Raw genomic sequence first — 22,838 nt, forward strand, 5'->3', positions numbered from 1 at the left:
CAACTAATATTGAAATCGTATGAATACGGATCTCTACTATTGTGTTTATGCCAAATTGAAAACAGATACAAAGGTATTTCAATTTAATTTATTATTATTATCAATTTGAAACTATCAAGTATTTGTTTTATTTTATTTTTATATGATATTTACAATATATTCTGGATTAGAACAATACGCAAAAATGAGATAGAGTTATAAAATATGATTTTTTTAAGGAAGAAGCCACGCATTAGTATCTATCTATTTAGATAAAAGTAAACTCAGTTATTGATAAAATAATAAGAAATACTCGGCTTTTAGTTTAAACCATAGCAAACCAAGAATATGTTAACACTCGGTGTTAAGAGTACGTAACAGTGGTATTTGTTGTCTCCGTCTTACCAGTGCGTAATATAGCAAATTTACGCTCAGCAGAACACTTGTAGCTCCTTTAGTTTAAAAATTACAGTGAATCGACCTATTATGAAACTTGATGGTAAGAACATTATCTGTGTTTGTACGTTAGTTTTTTACGATAATTCAATTTTTAAGTGAGTAATGACTTTATGAGCATACTCGTATAATATACAGTACATTAAAAATGATCATAATTCGCTTAAAAATTGAATTATCGTAAAAAACCAACGTACAAAAACAGATAATGTTCTTACCATCAAGTTTCATAATAAGTCAATTCACTGTAATTTTTAAACTAAAGGAGCTACAAGTATTCTGCTGAGCGTAATTTTGCTATATTACGCACTGGTAAGACGGAGACAATAAATACCACTGTTACGTACTTAACTAAAAAATTTCATAAAATAAACGGTACAAAACACTATGCTTTACAAAATATGGTTTTATATTATGCAATTATATAGAAAGCTTATTTTGTATCAAAGAAAATCAATTCTATGTCGCCAACCTTGTTATGTAACGCTAAATCTGTGTTCCAAGATCATAATTTAAAACAATATGAGAACCATATACCTTGTTCTAATAGATAAGCTTTTTAACAAGAAATAAACAATCTGTATCATTAATTATACTTGACACAATAAGAATATTAGATAAAAGTTTACAGGTCATGAGATTTTGTTGAAAGGAGCCATTTGATGACACTTACTGTTAGCTTGATGATAAATTTATACATTTAATTTAATTTAAGAGATCAAAACACCTGCACTTACGCTTCAAATTTCTCGTTGGATTTCCAGGTATTGCGTGAGTGGCAAAGTTTTTTATAAGTTGATTTGGGAGATTATTTAGGCGGCAATGGAATCTTTTATAAAAGATTTTTGCTTCGTTATTTATTGTTTTGAGTTTTAGTTCAGGCGTGTAATGTATGATTTGAGACGTAGGGTGGAGCATTCATCAGTTTTCTAAGAGCAATATTTTGAAAGGTTTGAATTTTTGAGGCATTTGTCTTTTTCGCGTTGCCCCAAAGTTGAAGGCCGTAGGTCTATAGTGGTTTTAATAGCGTTTTGTATATAAGAAGCTTAGTTTTAGTAGAGGTGTATTGATTATTGCATACCTAGTAAAGGTTTAAGCAAGTGAAGACGATGATTCAAGGCTAATCTTTTAGTTCTGATTTGATGAACCCACGTTAATCTTTGATCAAGAGTAAGGCCGAGGTATTTGATTTTTGGAAATTAGGGAATCGGATGGCCGTATAGAGCTACGCCAGGACAAAGCGAATGTCTGAGGGTAAAGGTTGTGTGAACTGATTTATTTTGGTTAGGTTAGGTTAGGTTTTTTTTTACTACAAAATTAAAAAAAAAATAATAATGCATATTATATATTATCATATTATATTTATAATTATGTATTATAGGTAAATGCATTTAGATAATTCTTTAAAGTTAAGGTGTGTAACAATATAATTTACCAACTTATTTATATGACGTATTATATCAATACAATTGAATTAAAACAAAATTACGATGAGGTTGAACTTTATCTGAAAATCTAAATCAAATAAAAATTTGAAATAATTTAGTTTTTTTAATGTATTGTAGTACAAATTAATAGTAATAGAGTATTGGGTGAGATTTAATTATATATTTATTTATTTTTAGAATTTTAGAAATTTAGTAACTTTATTTAATTCAATTATTTTATTAGATATTCTATTAATTGGTATAAGCCTTACAATTCTGATATTTTTACACAATATGACCATAAATATTACCTTGAGATATACATTTTACATGTATGTTGTGTAATAATAAGTATACATTAGCTATACAGCTATACATTTATCAACTTGTTGGTTAATATTAAACATTGTATAGTACCTATTATTATGATTTACGTATATAGTATGCATACCTATGCCTTGTACTGGTATTTTTTACCTTTTATGATCTAATTATCATCACCTACAAAAATACAGAATTACGTGTTGTGATAAATGAATCAATGGAAGTTTTATAATATAACTTACTAGACGGAGGGTTTTTGTTAATCAATTCCCAATCATTTTGATCCAGACTTACATAATAATTGTCACAAAAGTCAAAAACCTGACAAGGATCTCGTATTGCATCTAAAAAATATAACAAATAACAGTGTAATCGAATCAAATATATTTATTTTACGATGAATAATTTAATTTTTGTACAGATTCATGATTTTAGAGCAAATATTGTAATTGGGGCTCGGATGTTGTTTATGCACTTAAAACTACTGTAATATGCATGTATTTATGCACTAAAAAACTACAAACTATGCGCTAAAAATTTAAAAATATGTATTCTTAGGCAATTTATTATTTGGTTTTAATACAATCCAAAATACATTTTTAGATTCTGAGTGGAGCGAGGAACGTATTAATTTTACCATTTTGTGTGTTTTATTTTTAATTTTTTTCTTGTGTCTATGACAGACAACCTAACCAAATGTGTATATAAGTATATTCTATCCATTTTATGTAGCAATTTTCAAAATTTTCGAATTAAGTTGAACTATTCATAGGTATATGCAATTTTCGATCATTATTAGTTTTTTTAAATTAATATCGATAAAAAATTGAATACAAGTTTCCTAACATATTGTTACAATAGCAGTTGAAAAATAAAATAAATTCATAGTCACAATTTTTTTTTATAAGCATTCAAAATTTGAATTTTGACAAAATACGTAAAAATCACAAAAATTCACAAATTATTAATTTTAAGCTAGAAATTCATAAAAAATGTTCTTTTTAAACATAAGATTTAAAAATTTAATACAAGATTCCTTACAAGTTTGTCAATCATTATCACAAAAAAAATGTCCACCAGAAATTCAAATTAAATTTTTATGAGCGTTTGAAATTTAAATTTTTACAACATTGGATTTTCACTGGATTTCACACTTAGTGATTTTCTTATTTTGTTGTAACTCTAAAACAAATGACCGCAGGTACTTGAAATTTTCACTGAATGCTAAAGGCATTTTCTATATTTTATACAATTTTCAAAATATTTTGATTTGTATTGAGCTTTTAACTGACATTTTAATTTTTATTACGGCAATGTCCAAATTATCTTAGATAGAAATTAATAAAAGTTTTTCTTTTTAAATCTGAAATTTTAAAATTAAATACAATGCTTCTAACATATTTTTACAATAGCAGTTGAAAAATAAAAGAAATATATAGTCACAATTTTTTTTTATAAACATTCAAAATTTGAATTTTGACAAAATACGTAAAAATCACGAAATTTCACAAATTATTTTAAGCTAGAAATTCATAAGAATTTTTCTTTTTAAATCTAAGATTTGAAAATTTTTAATAATCTATAATATATCCTAGACAGATAAACCGTCTCAGCTCAGAATCGTTTTCCGTTTAAAATGATAAAATTTGATATCAAATTGATACAATGATTCAAATTTAATTCCATCCATTACTGTAACCCACTTGTAACCTACTGTACAGCAAAGTGACATCCACGATAATGAAACATTTATATTTTACGTCAAAGTGTGATAGATTGTAGTTACCACCTATTAAACTTATATATAGATATGCAAATTTTGGAATAAATCGTATTGCTTGTTAATTTTAATTGTTTTTTTTTTTTTTTAATGAATTGAAAAATGCATTTTTATTCTTATAATCTCAAAATAGACAATTAAAATACAAAACCATTAAATATGCAAAATAAAAATAGTATTATTTGATTCAGTGTTGAACATGAATTAAATTTGTACCTAGATTAACATTAAATTGGATAAATAGAAAAAATATGCAATTTCATTAACATCCGATCCCTAATATTATAATATACTAAAAAAATTATTAGAGAAATTTTTAGGCAACATTATTTTGTATCTTGTTAGTTATTTTTACATACTATTTGTATATATATATATATATTTATAGATGCTACATAATATTTACATACTATTTTCATCAGACCGATATTTTGTGATAAAAGTTCTTAATGGATCTGAAATTTTTTTAATTATTAGTTCCAAATATGCTTAAAAAGTGTTTATTGTTAATTTTTATATGATACATTTTATATTTACACAGTAATAAATAACAAACATGAATAGTAAATGATTTGCAATTTAAGCGTGTAATTATGATCATAAAAATAACTTACCAACGCATGTATTAACGTCTAATATAACATATACATAAGATATTATTCACTGCTGCATTACCTTATAAATACCATCAACAAATAATATTATGAATGGTTAAGACTAAAAAGGAAGGAAGATGAATGAATTGTGGTGCTTGTAATATTTTTACGATGAAGTTTAATCTTTTAATAGTAATAGGGAACGATGTACATAATATATATATTCTGTATTTTACAATGCGTTATACTACGTAGATATACATAACTATGCATTAAAATTTACTAGGCAGTAAGCACAGCCAACTATTTTTACAACTACCTTCGAACTACATAATTTCCCCTTTCAAGATCGATAGATTTTCTGATCGTTATATTTATAGTAGAATAGCTAAAAATAATGATAGAATAAATTATTATTATTATTAGGCACTAAAAAATACAACTACAGGTATGAATTTAAATTTTTAATTTGAGTTGTTATTTATTAAACAACATTTTAATTTGCGTCAAAAACTTATTGTTAATTTTTTCAAATTTAGTATCGAAAAATGATTCAGCTATACTAGCAAGATATGAAACTATTCTGTTAGAACTAAAACAATACTTTTATACTTTGGACCCATGTCAAACAATGCCAGAATATTTTTAGCTGTTAAATCATTCCCTCGTGATTCGGTCTTCGATTTACTAATTTGTGGTAAAATGCAACTGTCAAAGATGGAAGTTAAGTTCATCATGATTGGTAGTCTTATTCTCCTAGTATGAATAGAGAAAACTGTTTACATTGTATGATGTATAGTAAAAAGTTAACTGTATTCTTTGTTTAATGTTATTTAATGTTATTCCCAATAACATAAGGCATTAATTGGTAAATACTAAATGGACTTAATTTTTAAATAAAACTATGTAAATGAATACCTAAGTGATGGACAACTATATTAGTACTATAATCACTATTTTTAGTTTGTTTGTGTTTTAAAATAATATATATGAAAAATCAAGTCAAACATGTAATTATTATTTTGTGATCGTGACAGCTATAAATAAGCGTGTCGCGTGTGGGTATATTATCGCCCCCAAGGGTCTATTTGGGGGAAAATGGTGGTGGTTACTACCAATCACAGATTTTATCGTTATGCATAATCATCAATTTGAAATTGACATCGGCGCCACTGAGAATAATGCAATTTATCATATGTGCTTGATGTAAGTAGGATTATCATTATTTCCCTTTTCTCCGATGCAGAAATAAATATAATGTTCTATTCAAATATTCAAATATAATAATATACCTATGTTATAACCAATTGCTATGAATTTACATTGTAATAATCTAGATATCGCTCAACGTGTTGGTGTTGTCACTAATACGCCATATTTGATTTCATGATGCATATGTACGTATTTGTATTTGTAAGATTTATTGTAATAAATGTATAAGCACAGTATACATTACAAAATATTTAAATTTAATAATATGAATAACTAGTTATGTATACTTACTTAAACTTAATGTTTGTATTACTTCATCAAAATTGTTCACCTCCTCAAAATGACGAACTGCAAAAAAGTTTCGTGTATTATTCGTAAATCACAACACTATCAACTACACGTAATTTTTGTACCGAGTACTTAATTACAACACAAGAATAGAAAATAATATTTCATTTATTAATTTAGCCTGATGCAATGAAGTATGATGCTCAATTTTCAGTGATGAACAGATCACTTAAACAATTCACTTTATAAGTAGTTCGTGCAAAAAGAAAAAACACACCATTGAGATTTTCTATAATCTTATACCTTATACTAATAGACGGGCAATAGTAGCAGTTCGAACGATTGGACGAGAGCCAGGGCGCTGTATAAATAATAATTAACAATTAATTTTTACCCACTACTTTGTACTTTGTACTTTAACTTAAAATCTATTGTCTATGCTTATACTACATTAGTACTTACTTAAGTCACAAAATATACGAAAATATAAGAAAATTATGTGTTTAATTGTTATATAATGCCCAGGAAATGTTTAGTAAGTTTGGTTGAATTTGATAAAACGAATGAAAGAAAATTCTATAAGTTAGTACATAGTATCATTTTAATGTTTAGTAATCCCTATTTTTAAACTTTATTAGGTTTTCTAATGACGAAAGCAAAAAGAATAAATGAATGGCTGCATATGTACCTAATATATAACTAGTACTTCTTTCTTACACTGTTTTGTTCAGATCATTTTTTATCGCATGGTTATAATTTAAAAGGAATTTAAAAAAAATATGCTATTCCCAAGTAAGAGATTTTTTTTTGTCTTGATGGTGGGTTAAAAAGTATGAAGTATTTTATTTTAAACTCTAGTCAAAATAGATAACTGTTCAAACAGTTTATAACTGATGATGATGAAACAATACAGTATAGTAGTGACGTCGGTACACCCAGAAGGTTAAAGACAACCTTTTCTCTGCCAAGCACTTTTAAATTATTAACCACTGACAGGCCAAGCTTTTCTTTATTAGAATTTTCACTTTTTTTATTCTATTGAATGATTTCCCTGAATTAATAATCATCAGCAAAAAAAAAAAATTAATTAATTAATTAATTGAATTATTTTTGTGATTTTTATTTTTATAGTAATAGTCGGCTGATAGATCAATTAAAGTAACCCTCAATGATGAAATTTTTTCTGGAGGCTGTTATCTGAAAAGTTTTATTTTTGTTTTTTATATACTAAAATAGTATATTTATAAAGCAATGTCATACTTAACAATGTAAATACAATCTGTTATATTGTTATGTTACTCCAAAGTGAAATACACTATTTAGCCGATAATAGTATGAATTATAATAAATTGTGGCTTGATGATTTAGAGTACCTATGCAATATTAATTTATACAATAGAGATCGTACAGAGTGGTAAACCTGACATAACATTTTGCTGCATCAATGTGTTATGTCTCACCGCGCCACATAGTGCTTATGGTATACGGAAGTCTCGTTAGGTTGGCTATAATGAGCGCGTCGACGCGCATGATCCCTGTATATGTTACGGGCAATGTGGAATACCAATGTGTACACATTGCCCGGTCAATGTGGTCCTGCCCGGGCAATGTGAACCACGATGTTTTTTTTTTTTTAATAATAGTTTATAGTATTTTAAAGTTTAATACTATTATTGATTTTATTAAATCTTATCATATAATGAATATTTTAAAACAATTATATTAATAATAATAATTGTTAAATAATTTAAGTAATTTATAATAAATTCAACCACAATAAACTACGTAATTTTTGAAACACGCTGTAAAAACTTGTTTTTGTTTGGTATCGTAACCTATTTAAGAATCATAAATTTTCTTTACGGATATGGTCATATCGGAATGATAAAATGAATAGCTGTCTTGATAAAATCAGTCAACGATATATTATGAGCAATCATTTATACTTTCGACTAACCTAAATAAAATGATAATATTTGATATTTCATCAAAATATTTGTAATAGTAATATTAATATGATACATGAATATAATTAATTATTGTTTATTCGGTCAATATCATTAGTTGGTAAAAAAAAACATCGTGGTTCACATTGCCCGTAACATATATATATATATATATATATATACAACACCTTGATAGCCGTCTCCTTCTTATTATTGAAGTCGGCCACCATTTACAAAGCGGCACGGACTACTACAGTAGTACGTGCAAAGCAGACGATGTATACAAGATAATATTATCAGTTATCGCAGTAACTGAAAATTTAGTATTTACTAACCAAATTATGTCGACTAAAATCTGAATTCGAAATAGTTCATAATATTATATTATTTTTTACATACCTAACCTATGTAAAATACTAACATTCAATTACTGTATTGATTTATAGTGGAAACATTTATATGGATATTATGTTTAGATAGTGCTGTTTATTATGTATAGGTGTCAAAATGAAAAAAAATATTTATTTAGGGTACTAGCATGATGGAATATAATAACTTTTACAACCGTAAATTTGAAAACAAATTAAAAATAAATAAGTTTTTAAAATGTAGTATGTATACGTAAGTACGGAACTTTACTCAGTCAAGTCGGAAACGATTGAGTAGATATATCATAATGTATATAATAGTATTTAATAGTTTGTTTATAATTGTACATAATACTATAAAGTGCAACGTTTTGAAAAAAGCACAATTCATAATAATTTATTATACAGGGTTTCCCGCGAGGATTTACCCATTTCGATATCTCACGAAATAATGGAGATATCAAAATTCTGGTTTTATAATAAGATTCATAGGGATAAGAACTACAATTATTTTATTTTTTAATTTATTTTAATGTTTTTATAAAAAATTTAAATACCTAATATATTTTTTTATTTAATTATTTCCAAAAAAATTAATGATAGCTTTTCTATAGAGTTTATTTTTCTGAAAATATTGACGTTTCAAAATTTTATTTTCATTAATTTCCTGATTTTTAACACATTTTCTAGTTTTGAAGAAATAAAATATGATTAAAAATTTATAACTATTAGGAACACGGAAAGTATACTGCCGGCCGTATAGGAATGCGCGCGGTGCGGTGAGTCACATGTTTGATAACATTATGGTGTTAAATAATTCGCAATTTTTCTCGAAACTAAAACAAATATTAAAAATCAGAAAATTAATGAAAACACAATTTCGAAACGTCAATATTTTCAGAAAAATAAACTCTACAAAAAGTCCATCTTTAACTTTTTTGGAAATAATTAAATATAAAAATATAAAAATATATTTTTTAACTTTTTTACCAAAACATTAAAATAAATTAAAATATGAAATAATTGTAGTTCTTATCCCTGTGAGTCTAATTACAAAACCAGAATTTCGATATCACCATTATTTCGGGAGATATCGCAATGGGTAAATCCTCGCAGGACACCCTGTATGTATAATAATATAGTATGGTGTAATCAGTATTCTAATGATATGAATTCATGTAAACATTGCTTGCTTTGTAAATGGCGGACGAATTCAATATCGACTACAATTATTGTAGTATAAATTCGGGTATCTAGTTGTTGCATACATCTATAGCATGATCTTATCGTTCCATCCACTCCTCTTCAAACTTTTGCCTCCCATCACTGTGTATTACTATTGTTATTATTGCACAGATTTCTATATTAACTAGGTAAGTAACTCTGGGCATTAGTTGAAGCCGGGTTCCAACATTTTCTTGGTTGGCAAATAGTATGCTATATGATATAATATGTATTTATGGTAAATATTAATTGATGTTGTATTGTATTTTATTATTTCTTGAATTGTTGTTTGTAACAAAACAAAAATATTGTTTTTAGATCATTTTGTCATCATTATTTTATTTCACCTTTAAAAAAATATTTCATTTCATTTATTCTTTATACATTTTATGTATGCCTACCAATGTTTTGCCAACCAACAAAATGGCGATCATCCCCGTGCGAGCTTCACTGATAACTATGTAAATAATATATGAGTACCTTATCTAGTTAGTATAGAAGTCTGTGTATTATTGTTGTATACACAGTACACACTATACACCCATATTTATTGTCTTTGTTTTTTTGTAAACAATATTTAATATCATATGTGTGTTGTCATTGCGACAAGAACCATCATTGTGACAAAATCTCGGCATTAATGTAACGGAATATATATTATTATTCAAATAAATACTAGTTATTACCAACAGTTACACGTGGCTTTTTATATTATATAACTCGACTTCATTAAAAAATACTGAAATATATCCTAAATATATGACTAGAACTATGAGATTCGATATCAGCCCATACAAGAATACACAAAAACCTAAAATGAATATAAACCGTGGCTTATGAGGACCCTACACTTGCATGACGTGTTTATTCCGTCTTACTAATGTAAAACATTGCAAAAACTGTTTTGTGCGGTAAAAAATCGCTCGAGCTGTAATCCAAGCTAAGCATCCAAATTTTCACACAATTAAGAGGAAAATTTAAAATATTTTTTCGATATCGGAACTAAAAAAAAAGTTATTTAAAATTAAAAACTCGAAAATAATGACCTCTTAATAATAAGAACTTTTTTCTTATTTGTGGTATCTACAAATTAAAAACAACGTTGCACAGTAAATATTCTTTTTATTGTGTGAAAATTTGGTTGCTTAACTTGTATTACAGCTTGAGTGGTTCTTTACCACGCAAAACTGTTTTCCAATGTTTTACATTTGTAAGACGGAGACAACACATGCAAGTGTAGCGTCCTCTTAAGGCCAAATATAATATTATAACAGGGTAAGTAATATACATATAATATATAAAAATAACACATATATATATATATATATAAATACAACTAGTAATGTATACTTACTGAAATCCTTCAAAATATCATCATCAGGAAAAGTGTCATACGTATTATATAATCGATCTATAAATTATAATTAATTTTACTTTTCATTTATCTCAGATCATTACTGTTTTTATGTTGCATTCTAATCAGCTCCATATACAGTGGAACCTCTATTATCCGAACCTCTGTTATACAAACCCTCTATTATCCGAATGTTATTTCATTTCAGTTCATGTATCCAAACGTCAATACTGAAAATATCCGGTTACTGTTTATTATTAGTCAGATTTGGGTAGTATTGCGAATACATTATTCGGAATACTTTTTTAAATACTTATTTCTAAGTATTCAATACAGAATTTTGTATTAACAATATTTGTCATACGTTTAATTAGTATAATTTATTTATTTTTTGTCACGTCTTTCTGTTATACCCTGTATAAATATTTATTTTTATTTTTATTATCCGAACTCGGTGTGGTCCCAATTAGTTCGGATAGTCGAGGTTCTACTGTACTTGTATTCGTAATTACAATATACATATTTATAGTTACATTTAAATTATTACTTTAGCGTGATACAAATAAGTATGAAACTCAATATTTGACAATAGATCGAATAGGTATCTAACCAAAATATTTGTTTGTTATTTTATTTGTGCACGGACCTCCTTGGAGATCCGTAACAATATTGTCTCATTACTTTAGTAGTCATTATTTTGTTTTGTATAACTATCTACAATGACTCGGAAAGGATTTTGTGTCATCATTTTGACAGTGTCAGAGTTTTACCATTTATATCATCGTAGTTCCGAGGCTTAGTTAGGAAATACACAACAAGGACAATTACAAGGCCGGGTTGTTAGACAGACGTTCAATCCTCAAAACCGGAGAAGAAAGTATGAACCAACTAATTAAACTCAGTTCATGGCTTGGAATCCCGGGTTTGCCGTAACACTATATAGTGATTCTCCAGGATAAGGAAAGACAAACTATTCTGGTTACCATAAGGTATGTAATATATAATTTACTGTTGTCTACCAAAGTAATATAAACTTACCCCAATTATATTCTATACCATCGATACGCTGATGGTAAAGTTGCTCTATAAATTAATAAAAAACATAAATATTTCACATAAATCCTAGTTTGTTATTATATTAGATTCTTAGCGGAGCGAGAAATGTATTGATTTTACTATGATGTGTGTTTTTTGTTTTTGTGTGTCTGTCATCACGTTTTGGGGCAGTAAAAGTGCTTCGATTTTTGACTTCAGTACCTCGTTCGATCAGAAAGTGAATCTAGGGGGGGGGGGGGTCAAAAGTAAAAAATACTCAATATTTTTCTAAATAATCAGGATAAACAAACTAAAAATTAAGACGAAAACGGGAAATTTTACGCACTATCAGTTTTCGACAAAATTATTTTAGGTTTTGATGTACATAATTTAAAAAAAAATGACCATAGAAACACGAAATTTTCGCTAAATGTTTATATAAGTATATTCTATCCACCATGCAAGTTTCAAAGATTTTAGACTTAAGTTGATCTATTTTATTAGCATATGCAATTTTTGATCATTATTAGTTTTTTTTAAAATTAATATCGATAAAAATTTATTTGTTGGGTAGAAAAGCTTGAAAATTTAATACAAGGTTTTTTTTTCAAGCATTCTAAGTTTGAATTTTGACAACATACGTAAAAATCACGAAAATTCGCAAATTATTTTAAGCTAGAAATTCATAAAAAATTTTCTTTTTAAATCTAAGATTTAAGTTTAAGTATTTAATTTTTATAAATATTTAATTTAATTTAAGTCTCCGCTCAGAATCGTTTTTCGTTTACAATGATATAATATCATTGAATTCAAATTTAATTCCATTCATTACAGTAACCCACTTGTAACCTACTGTACAGCAGAGTGATATCCACTTCTCCCTTTTTTATTTCAGTCTAGTCGACTTAAGGTACATTTGTGCACGTAATACCACAACAAACAATGCAAAATTAAATTTAAAATATTAATGATACCTAATGCATTGAAATTTGACACTTAGTTTTCAGTAAAGAATTAAATAAACCTAACCAATATGACTTTCACTCGATGAATGAAGTGGATATTTCAAAATCGTTGCTACTTGTCTCGATAATTCAATGATATCCAACTATGATTCCAATTAAATTTATAATCAAATTAAAAGGAAAATGTAGTTAGGTATGTATCATAACTCAATAGCGTTGAGTGCGCGATATGATATAAACATATGCCAGAGTAATAAAAACCCAATTATTTGAACTTATAACTGATATTAAATGGACTTAAATCTCTTTTAAAGACATGGTTAGAACAATAAGATTCAACAACAACAGATACCCAAAAGCAAATATAGAACTGCACGAAAAGCTAAATGAATTTAGCAATTAGGATCTCAATATCACATATCAATATATCATAACAAGTTAGCTATATATGTATAACTTAACTGAACAACTGGAACGAGTGTAGAAGACTTGTAGGACTTTAAATATTACTACGATAGTGTAGAATCCTTTGATAATAATGTGAAAATATATAATAAATATTTGTATTTTACGATTTATAATACTACGTAGGAACATAATTATAAATTAACATTAATCAAATAATAAGAACAGTCGTACATAATAGCAGTCCAAAAATATTTTTATAACTACTTAATAACTACATATTTTCACCCTCACAATCATGTGATCGTTAATTAAATACAAAACAATAAATAACTGTTAACGTATACTTACTAAAATTTCCCAATATGTCTTGAAAACTTTCATTATTGGTTTGTATAACTATACAATTATAAAATATACTATATATTCAGCATTTATTTAGTTAAGGAGATATTTTAGGAGATATATATAATAAGAAACTCGTCACAAGACAATATAGTATAAAACATGAGTTCATTAGTAATTATAATGAAACTGAATCCCACGTGACCATATTAAATAATAGATTTATTATCCTGGCCCAAGTGAGTCCACGTACCACATTGCTCGTGGTCGGGAGCATACCTCATGGTATCTTTTAATGATATTTTTTGTTATAAATAAAATGCTGAAGCGTGAGAAGCTTGTGACAGCTCGGGGACAAAGGAGAAGAAAGTGACCCACATCTTGAGACGCCTAAAATTGTGCTTTTAAATGGGGGGGGGGGACAAGGGAAATTCATATTATGACTTTGACGATGCTAGACTGAACGGCGTGTCTGAATTGGTGGCTTCGCCCCCAATGGGCCCATCGTTATTGCCCTAGCCTATCATGGTGTGAGGTTTGACAAATCGACAAACAAAATATAACGTTGATTATGATGATGTTGGATGCGTGGATTGACCACGAGGTTTGGATCGAAGTGCCGGAGACGTGACAGTTGCACACATTCAGCAATTTCAGCGGTCGCAAAAAGAGTGTGGAGTCGTCGCCTCGTCGGAGGACGGAGACGTAACTTGGCAGATGACTGGTGTCGGCGCTTTGTACATGTGCAAAGTGGGGAAGGTCAGTGTGTTGCTATTGTGGATTTTCATACAATCATATAATTTCGGGGAACGAGTTGACCTGTCAGATCGTGCCGAACGGCGTGTCAACGTCGAAGACTTCATAGAGAGGGGTCTGGGGGACAATAATTATAAAATACTACGATCATTACTGCATTAGTGCGCGATATAAGTTGTTCATAATGACTATTGTACCTAGGTAGGCAAACGCAACTGTGTATAAAAGGCACAAAGGTATGCTCGGGGACTGTTTATAATGATAATAATAGACCAAAAATGCTGTGATGTTACATGTTATTCAAACAATTCAAACATTTTTAGAAACTATAGAAAGATTTGGCATTCCATAACGCAATTACATCGGACAGCGCAAAATGTTTCACAGGTCTTGAACTTCAAGCATATATCATAAGCATAAGCATGTATCGTAATATACCTCATTCAACAACATGAGAAACGCCAGCTAAGCTAATGTTAGGTCGATCAACACGTTTACAATTTGAGACGTTAATGCGGAATACAAGTGAAGTGGTTATTAAATGACAAATAAACATGGTGGTAATTGGACCGTATCATTTAATACAGGCAATAATGTTTTAGCTAGATATTATAGAAATAATAACAATAAATGGCAAAAGGGTAAAATTATCAAAACCATTAGTTGCAATATATATAATGTAGAGCTCGATGACGGAACTATTTGGAAGAAACACAATGATCAATTGCGCATTGATAAAATACTGAGACCCACGAATAATTCTATTTCACTTAGACCTGCTAAACAAATAAATGAAAATACCGAAACAGTATGTGCAAATCAAAATCCTGATCCTACAATAATAAATAAAACACCCAGACCAATTAGATCTAGACAACTTTACCGAAAAGTCAAATTTATTGATTGTAAGTTTTTGAATTTAGATCTTAATATTCTCACGTAAATAAACAAATACACAAATTATTTCAATGTAGAACTTGATTTTGACAAAAATGCAAATGGTACCTACGTTTTGTATTGTCACCCCACAAATATTCTTACAAATATCTCTTTATATTATTGTTGTTCGAAAACTGTTAATTGTAGGTAACTATTTAAATTTTTCGTCAAATGTTTATTTTATCATTTAATATATGTGATAAATTTTTCAAAATAGTTTGATTTATTTTGATGTAGAGCTTTAAGATTTTCAATTAAAATTAAATAATAATTTATTGGTTAAGTTCCAAAATATTTAAAATTGCATTCAAGGTTCATTATAAGTTGCTATAATAGGAGATAGTTGAAAAATATCAAATGTCCAAGGTAAGTTTGTTTTATAAGCAATTATAGTTTAAATTTTTTTTTATTATAGATTATAAACATTGATTACCATAAATAGTTCATAATATTGTAACCTAAAAATCTAAATATATGTTTACAATGTTATTTTTACATACGTTTCAAATTCAAATCAAAGGCTAAATTACATATTTAATCCAAGAATAATGATTTTAATTATATTGCTCTAATTAAAAATATTATTCGTGAGTACTGCTATGTACTGACGTCCCGCTGAGACATCTAAACACGCATATACACATAGATATGTATAAGTGACCCTGGGGCGTATGATTTCGCCAACCAATTGTATTGTGTAGGACATCAATAGTTATATCGAAGGCCAAACTTCTAGCCTTTCCAAAATATTACTATAGTAATTAGATATACGAAATATTAAATATGAAATCGTAGTATTGACAGGCGTAACTAGAGATATGATGAATGTCGTCGGGTTATTGAGATTACGTATCGCGAATAACCAGGATGTGGACCGACCGGTCGCATGGGCGTGGGAAGCTGCGATATTAAAATAATACACGCGTACGCTTTTGCACGACTCGGCCATGGACACATACGTAGCTTATCGATAGGAGAGGAAATGCAGAGAGTAGGACTATCTGGACTATATAGGAGAGCCCCGATTAGATCCAATTCAGACGTGAGCCACCAGAGTCAGAACAAGCACCTTCACGCCAGACACCAGTCCAATTTAATTATTCGGACTTAGAATATTTTACAACCAAATCATTTTGTGCAGTAAAAGTGTTTTATTTACATAGTAATCAAATAAATATCTAATAAATTAATCACAAATTAAGTTGTTATACTTATTACACCCAATCCATCTACCTCAACACCAGTCGTTTGTCCTCCTGTATGCTGGGACGCTACAGTACTTTAGTGCACATTATTATAATGTATACAGTATACATACAATGACAAAATTAATTAATTTAACCATCTGTAATATAAATGCCTAATAGTAAAATTAATTACTTCTGTAGCGATGAGCTATATTTGCGAGGATTCTCGAATGTTCTATATCTATACCGTGGCAGGGTGTTCAAATGTTCGGGAGCGCTCCCGAACGCATGGCTCATCGCATGTTATATATTTTATTATTATAGCACCCCGTAGCCGCCGAATACTAGTCTTCGTCGTCTACGTCTACCTGTCCGACCAATCGACACCTCGTACGCGATTGACGTTACATTATGTTATTTTCTTATTATTATTTTTACTTTGTCAATAAAGTTAGTTACTAAATTTATGTGAGTGTTCTCTATAATTTCTCATTAAAATCATCACTTAAACAACACAAAGTGTCTAATTGATACACGGCATTCTGTCTAATACTTTGTTAGTTATTAATTTTTAGCTGGTTTTAGTAAGTTAAACATTTAATTTTGTGACAAAGTTAGTCACAAAATATTATCGCGTTTTTAAATGACAAAAAAATGAACTTACCAGAGTCTCCACGTATAAGTCCATTATTATACATTATCACTATAAAAGAAGATTATACCATAGAAAACTTCGAATATTTATGTTTAATATATATATATATAATTCTTCTGAACGTCTGTTGTTATAATATACACTTCACTTAAATAGCTGGACCTATTTCGATAAAATCTTTTGGGTAGGTTTGAGTGTGTTTCAGGATGGATTGGATTCACAAATGGATAAGTTGGAATTTTGTGTTTATTAATGTTTTCTATTGGTAAGATACTATGGTAATATTATAACTAGCAGAAAATATTTGAATACTCGAATATAATATAGTAATAGGCATACAAATAATAATCATATTGAGAGTTCTACACTGTGTAGGTAATACTTTCATATTTAATAAAAAGTTAAACAAATCATACATAAAATTAAAAACTAAATAAAACATGAACAATACCATGTAGCGAGGCCGTTCCGTGGGGGGGTATACTCCCAGTCCCAGGACGCATGGTTTAAAGGTGCATCAAAAAATTTTTTATAATATTTTAAACTTTACATAAGTAAAATATATGTGAAACATTATTGTTTTACAATTATTTTAGACCATTACAAATTTTTATATTGGACCAAATTATATTGTGTAAATAAAATACGAGTATTACAAAGCTCAAATATTTCAATAGATCAGGCTTCAAAAATTATAAATTAATTAAATGTTTCTTTTCAAGAAATGCGTGATAGTGGAAATTAAAACTAAAGATATTAGTATTTGTGATAAAGTTGGAATAAAATCTAAATTAAAAATTAAAAGGAAAATAAAATTTAAAGTTATGAGCAGAGAAAAATCATCGGGTGAAGATATTTCTGCAGATCAATTTTTAACATTGGAATACTACAAAATTCTTGATAATATGATGGCTCAAATGAAATGTAGGTTTGAACAATGATCAAATATTGTTTATGATTTTCTATTCCTTGATGGTCATTCGCTATCTATTACACCAGTTGAAACATTGAAAAAATGTGTATCTGATTTAGATATCAAATACAACGAAGATATTGGACCAGGAAATAATTAACGAAATCGAATTTTTTACATATCGAGTAAAAGCAATTCTACCAGAGTGAGAATGAAATAACGAAGAACATCGATTTTGAAGATGTCTTTGAAGTAGGTTAGGGATTGGCAACATTTTTGGCTCGGGAAAATTATTAGGACCCACCCTCTATATTATAATATATAATATTTTACATAAAAAAAATATTACTCGTGTGTTTAAGGCAATATGTGGTTTAACCCCCCCTCCACATTAAATACAATTTTAAAAATTACAAATTTGTATACAGACATTTAAATTTTATTAAAATAATTCTCGGTAGTTTTCAATAGCACCGTGAAAAATTAAAAAAAATTAAGGGAAACGGGTATTTTTACACAAAATCAATTTTTGAGTAAATCAATTTTAGATATTGGTGTAACTCTAAAACAAATTACTACAAACACATGAAATTGTCACTAAATGGTTATACTGGCATTTTCTATACTTGATAAAAGTTCAAAATATTTCAAATCTTTTTAAGTTATTTATAGGCATTTGAAATTTTCGATTTTTTCTGTTTTGGGGAAAAAAAGCTTCAGAATTTAATACAAGACTCCTAATATATTGTGACAATGACAGTTAAAAATATTAAAAATACAGTCATCATTTTTTTAATAAACATTTAAAATTCGAATTTTGACAAAATACGTAAAAAACACGAAAATTTCCTAAGAAACTCATAAAAATATATCTTTTCAAATTTAAGATTTGAAAATTTAATGCAAGATTCCTCAGTTGGAAAATATTAAAAATACATAGGCATGTTTTTTTGTTTCTATAACTATTTAAAGATCAAATGTTGACAACATTTATTAATTGAAACTGTACAAATTCTTTGGTTGTTAAAAATTTGTAAAACGTTTAACTTTTATTTAAGGATTGAAAATTAAAAACAAAGTTCCGTGTAAGTCGTTAATTCTGTGCCAAAAAAAATTAAAAAACTATAGTTTTTTTTAGTTATTTTAAGTTCAAATTTGGATGAAATTACCTATTAAACAACCAAAAATAACAATTTTAGCTGTACTATTGTAATTTAAAAATATTATTCGTGGGTTCTTTAAATTATTGTATAAACCTACTATGAATGACTGAGTGAGTCGTGTTCATAATGATTCTGATTGATTAATTTGGAATTTATTTTATAGAAACCTACATTTTTTTTTTTTTTTTTAAATTATAGCAATATAATAGTATTTATTTATAAAACTATAAAATATCATGGACTGACAAACCGTCTCCGCTCAGGATCGTTTTTCGTATATAATGATATTATATTATTAAATTTAAATTTAATACCATGCACCATTATACATTAACCCATTTGAAAACTACTTAACAACAGAGCGATATCTACTCACTCGCTTTTTTTTAACTTATCAATGATTTCTTCTGTGTCAATATAATTTAAATTTTTTTTCTCTACAGCCATAAGCATAAAATAGGCAGCCATAGCAGCGCTCAAGGATACCAGTTAGGTTGCCGATGGGCCAATCCAGTCCTGCATTGAAGATTTTGATTCAATTAAGTCCAGGAAAATTAAGTTTTAAACTAATATAGGCTATTTGATACGTTAGTAATTAATGTAATATGTATAATATAATATAATTTGTGATTTGTATTATTTTTTAATTATTTAATACAGTATAAATTAATAAATTATAATTAACTATTTTGTTTAATAATTACTATTACAATCAGCTTTAGTTTTTTGTCAAATCAATGTTCAAAATACGTTGTAAAAAAAAAACAATTAATTAAATAGGAATGGAATGCATTATTATTAATAATAATTAATATAGGGGTCGAATATTTTAATTTTGCCCTGGGCGCCAAATCTTAACGACACGGCTGTCGTCACCGTCTTTCAAATACATAATATAACAAAATGTAAGTCCAAGAGTTTCAAAATTTTGTTATTTTTTAGGCGAGATATGACTGTAAAATTTTAATATATGTAAATGTTAATAAATCACTTAAAAATTGAAATATCGTAAAAAAAAAACAAGAGAATACAGATAATGTATTACGATTTAGTAAATTAGTAACTAAATTTACACAAATTAAAATTATTATACAGTAAATAAGTGATCATGTTGAGCAAAACTCAATTTATTTATATGAACAATATAAATATTGTAAATTAAAATCAAATTACTTACAAATGCAATTGATTGCTCGAACAAGTTCTATATAATAACAGAGTTAGTAAGACATGTGTTTGGTTATTATTAAACGGTTAAAAAGGAATTTAAAAAAAAAAAATGAGAGCATGTAAGAGAACATCACAAAATACCAAAAACGTACATTTGTAAAATAAACCTAATGCATGTCTAGCAAAAAAATTCATTTATAATTAACATTGCTATTAATTAGAGAAATCATAATAGCGTTAAAATACTCTATAAATATAAATAAGAGATTTGTCGTAATGCACAATAAAAATTAAAAATACTAACTTAGTTTTTGATCCAATGCAATTATATTTCCAATCATATAAAACATAAAACATATAACCGACATACTAATATATTTAGCCATGATTTTAGATACCAACGATAAATTAATAATTATAACGGCGTTGAATAGTATTAAAAGTTTTTCTGTAACGGTATTTAAAAGGTCGTTATGCAAATACGAAACGAATTGCGTGTATTCAGTGCAACTGAGTAAACCATTTAAGGAAGTAGGTTAGGTAAACTAGACAATGTTTTCTTGTGTACATAATATGTATAGTCTGTGGAGTAAAAATCCAACAACGATTATTTTCCGAACTAAAACTTATAATTTAATTCACCACCAGCTACATATAAAATTTATTATAATGTGCATTTAGCAATTTGAACGGTACTCACGGGTGGTTAGTCGACACCACGTAATAATTTAGTTTTGAGGTTTATAGGTAATCAATCGGTTTATTTCTATTTAAAACATAAATCACACAAATATGCGGAATGTAGTATCGCGCATCCGACGACTCGATGCCTTGATTCAGGGGGGGGGGGAGATCTTCACTTACAGATATGGAATGTTTTTTGTACAATTAGGAGTGGTGTCTGAGAACAGGGTCCTGTTGAGGAAGATTTGGAAGCCCTAAAAAGTGCTATTTTATAGCTTCCCGTGGTCACTGTATATAGTCATAAAGTGGAAAAATGGGATTGATTTTTATTATTTATTAAACAGTCATTAATTTATAAAATATACCAATAATATTATAATTTAGGTACCCCTGCACTTTATAGGAATAAATGTATGCCTAAAAAGGCTCTACAATGTACTCTTTCGTTTTAAAAAAAAAATCAAGAAGATCTGATGAGTAATTACAGAGTTTACCCTATACAAAGATTTTTATTTTAAATAAATAATTCTTGCTATCTCGGTTAACGGGCACTTATTACACGGATTAGGAAATCTATTGTCATTTGTGGATGGTAGTTGGTGGAATTTTTAAAAAATGAATACGATTTCACCGATATGGCAAAATCATTTATTCTATTCCGGTACTTTTTTATCGATAAAAGTAAATTATCAAAACAATGATATCGATTTGTATTGGTTCTTTACTGATATCGATAATATCGCGACGTTTCTAACAGCTAGTAGGGATGGGCTGATATTAGAACTAATACCAGATATCGGCAAATATTGGTGATATCGGTTTTATCGGTATCGATTTTTTTTTTCGAAACCGATACATAAATCGATAACAAAAAAAATAAAAACCTGTCGAAATGTATGTGGTTTATCACAACCATAATAGACATATAAAACAAATAGATAGCCGACTACGGTATAATATTGAAGTCAGCCGCCATATGCCAACAGAGCAACGTTTACAAAATCGCAAGGTAACAAAATTGATTTAAACATTTCCACTGTAGTATATAATGTACTTATAACAACTTTAAGTAATTTAATTTGTATTTGACATTTTGACTATAGAATATGAAAAGAAATTCGTTTTTTCATTATTAGAATTGTTATTAGTTATTATCACTTATCAATATAGGTATCTTATCTATTGAGTTATTATGTAAACATTGCTCTGTTGGCATATGGCAGCCCGACTTCAACGTTCTATTGGGAATGTAATTTACAGTCGGCTATCTAGTTGTTTTATAATGTCTATGATCACAACTTACAAATGCACAGATTAGGCTATCAATATAATAATCATTTATTACCATTTACCATAAATCGTCAACTGTTTAACTTCTCTAGGTAATATTTTTGGTGTTATCGGGTATCGGTTTTATACTTTTATCACAATAAATCGGTTGATGGTATTGGTTTAAAGCGTTTTAGTTTTCCTACCGAAAATGTAGCTTTAATAGTTCTATATATTATTGGCGATGGGTATTATATCGGAGTGTCAGATATCTGTAAAAATTGGTATCGGCCCATCCCTAGTGTTAACGTTATCCGAAAACAATGAATTTTTTATTTCATATTTTATTGTTTTTAATAATTGTTGTTGTAATATATACATAATATCTTATATTCGTC

General features: G+C 27.9%; 1 protein-coding gene across 4 annotated transcripts; it reads right to left on the reverse strand.

Moving 5' to 3' along the window:
- Positions 1 to 1,776: 1,776 nt before the first annotated feature.
- LOC107171303 (uncharacterized) lies at positions 1,777 to 20,913 on the reverse strand. 4 transcript variants are annotated; one of them, XM_089222900.1, is made up of 12 exons: positions 20,792 to 20,913; positions 20,495 to 20,521; positions 17,251 to 17,289; positions 13,711 to 13,758; positions 11,993 to 12,037; positions 10,955 to 11,011; positions 6,066 to 6,122; positions 4,581 to 4,598; positions 4,377 to 4,421; positions 2,429 to 2,530; positions 2,340 to 2,363; positions 1,777 to 1,950 (listed from the first exon to the last, which is right to left on the reverse strand). In XM_089222900.1, the coding sequence occupies exons 1-11, from the start codon at positions 20,871 to 20,873 to the stop codon at positions 2,350 to 2,352; spliced, it is 534 nt and encodes a 177-aa protein (XP_089079026.1). In that variant the 5' UTR covers positions 20,874 to 20,913; the 3' UTR covers positions 1,777 to 1,950; positions 2,340 to 2,349. The 4 variants fall into 4 exon arrangements, with proteins under 4 accessions (XP_089079026.1, XP_089079025.1, XP_089079028.1 ...); XM_089222899.1 differs by having other exon boundaries at positions 2,314 to 2,363; XM_089222902.1 differs by lacking the exon at positions 13,711 to 13,758 and having other exon boundaries at positions 2,314 to 2,363.
- Positions 20,914 to 22,838: the final 1,925 nt, after the last annotated feature.

The sequence above is a fragment of the Diuraphis noxia genome, unplaced genomic scaffold, assembly GCF_037042655.1.
Source record: "Diuraphis noxia isolate RWA-SAM2 unplaced genomic scaffold, SU_Dnox_SAM2 contig0003, whole genome shotgun sequence".
Classification (NCBI taxonomy): domain Eukaryota; kingdom Metazoa; phylum Arthropoda; class Insecta; order Hemiptera; family Aphididae; genus Diuraphis; species Diuraphis noxia.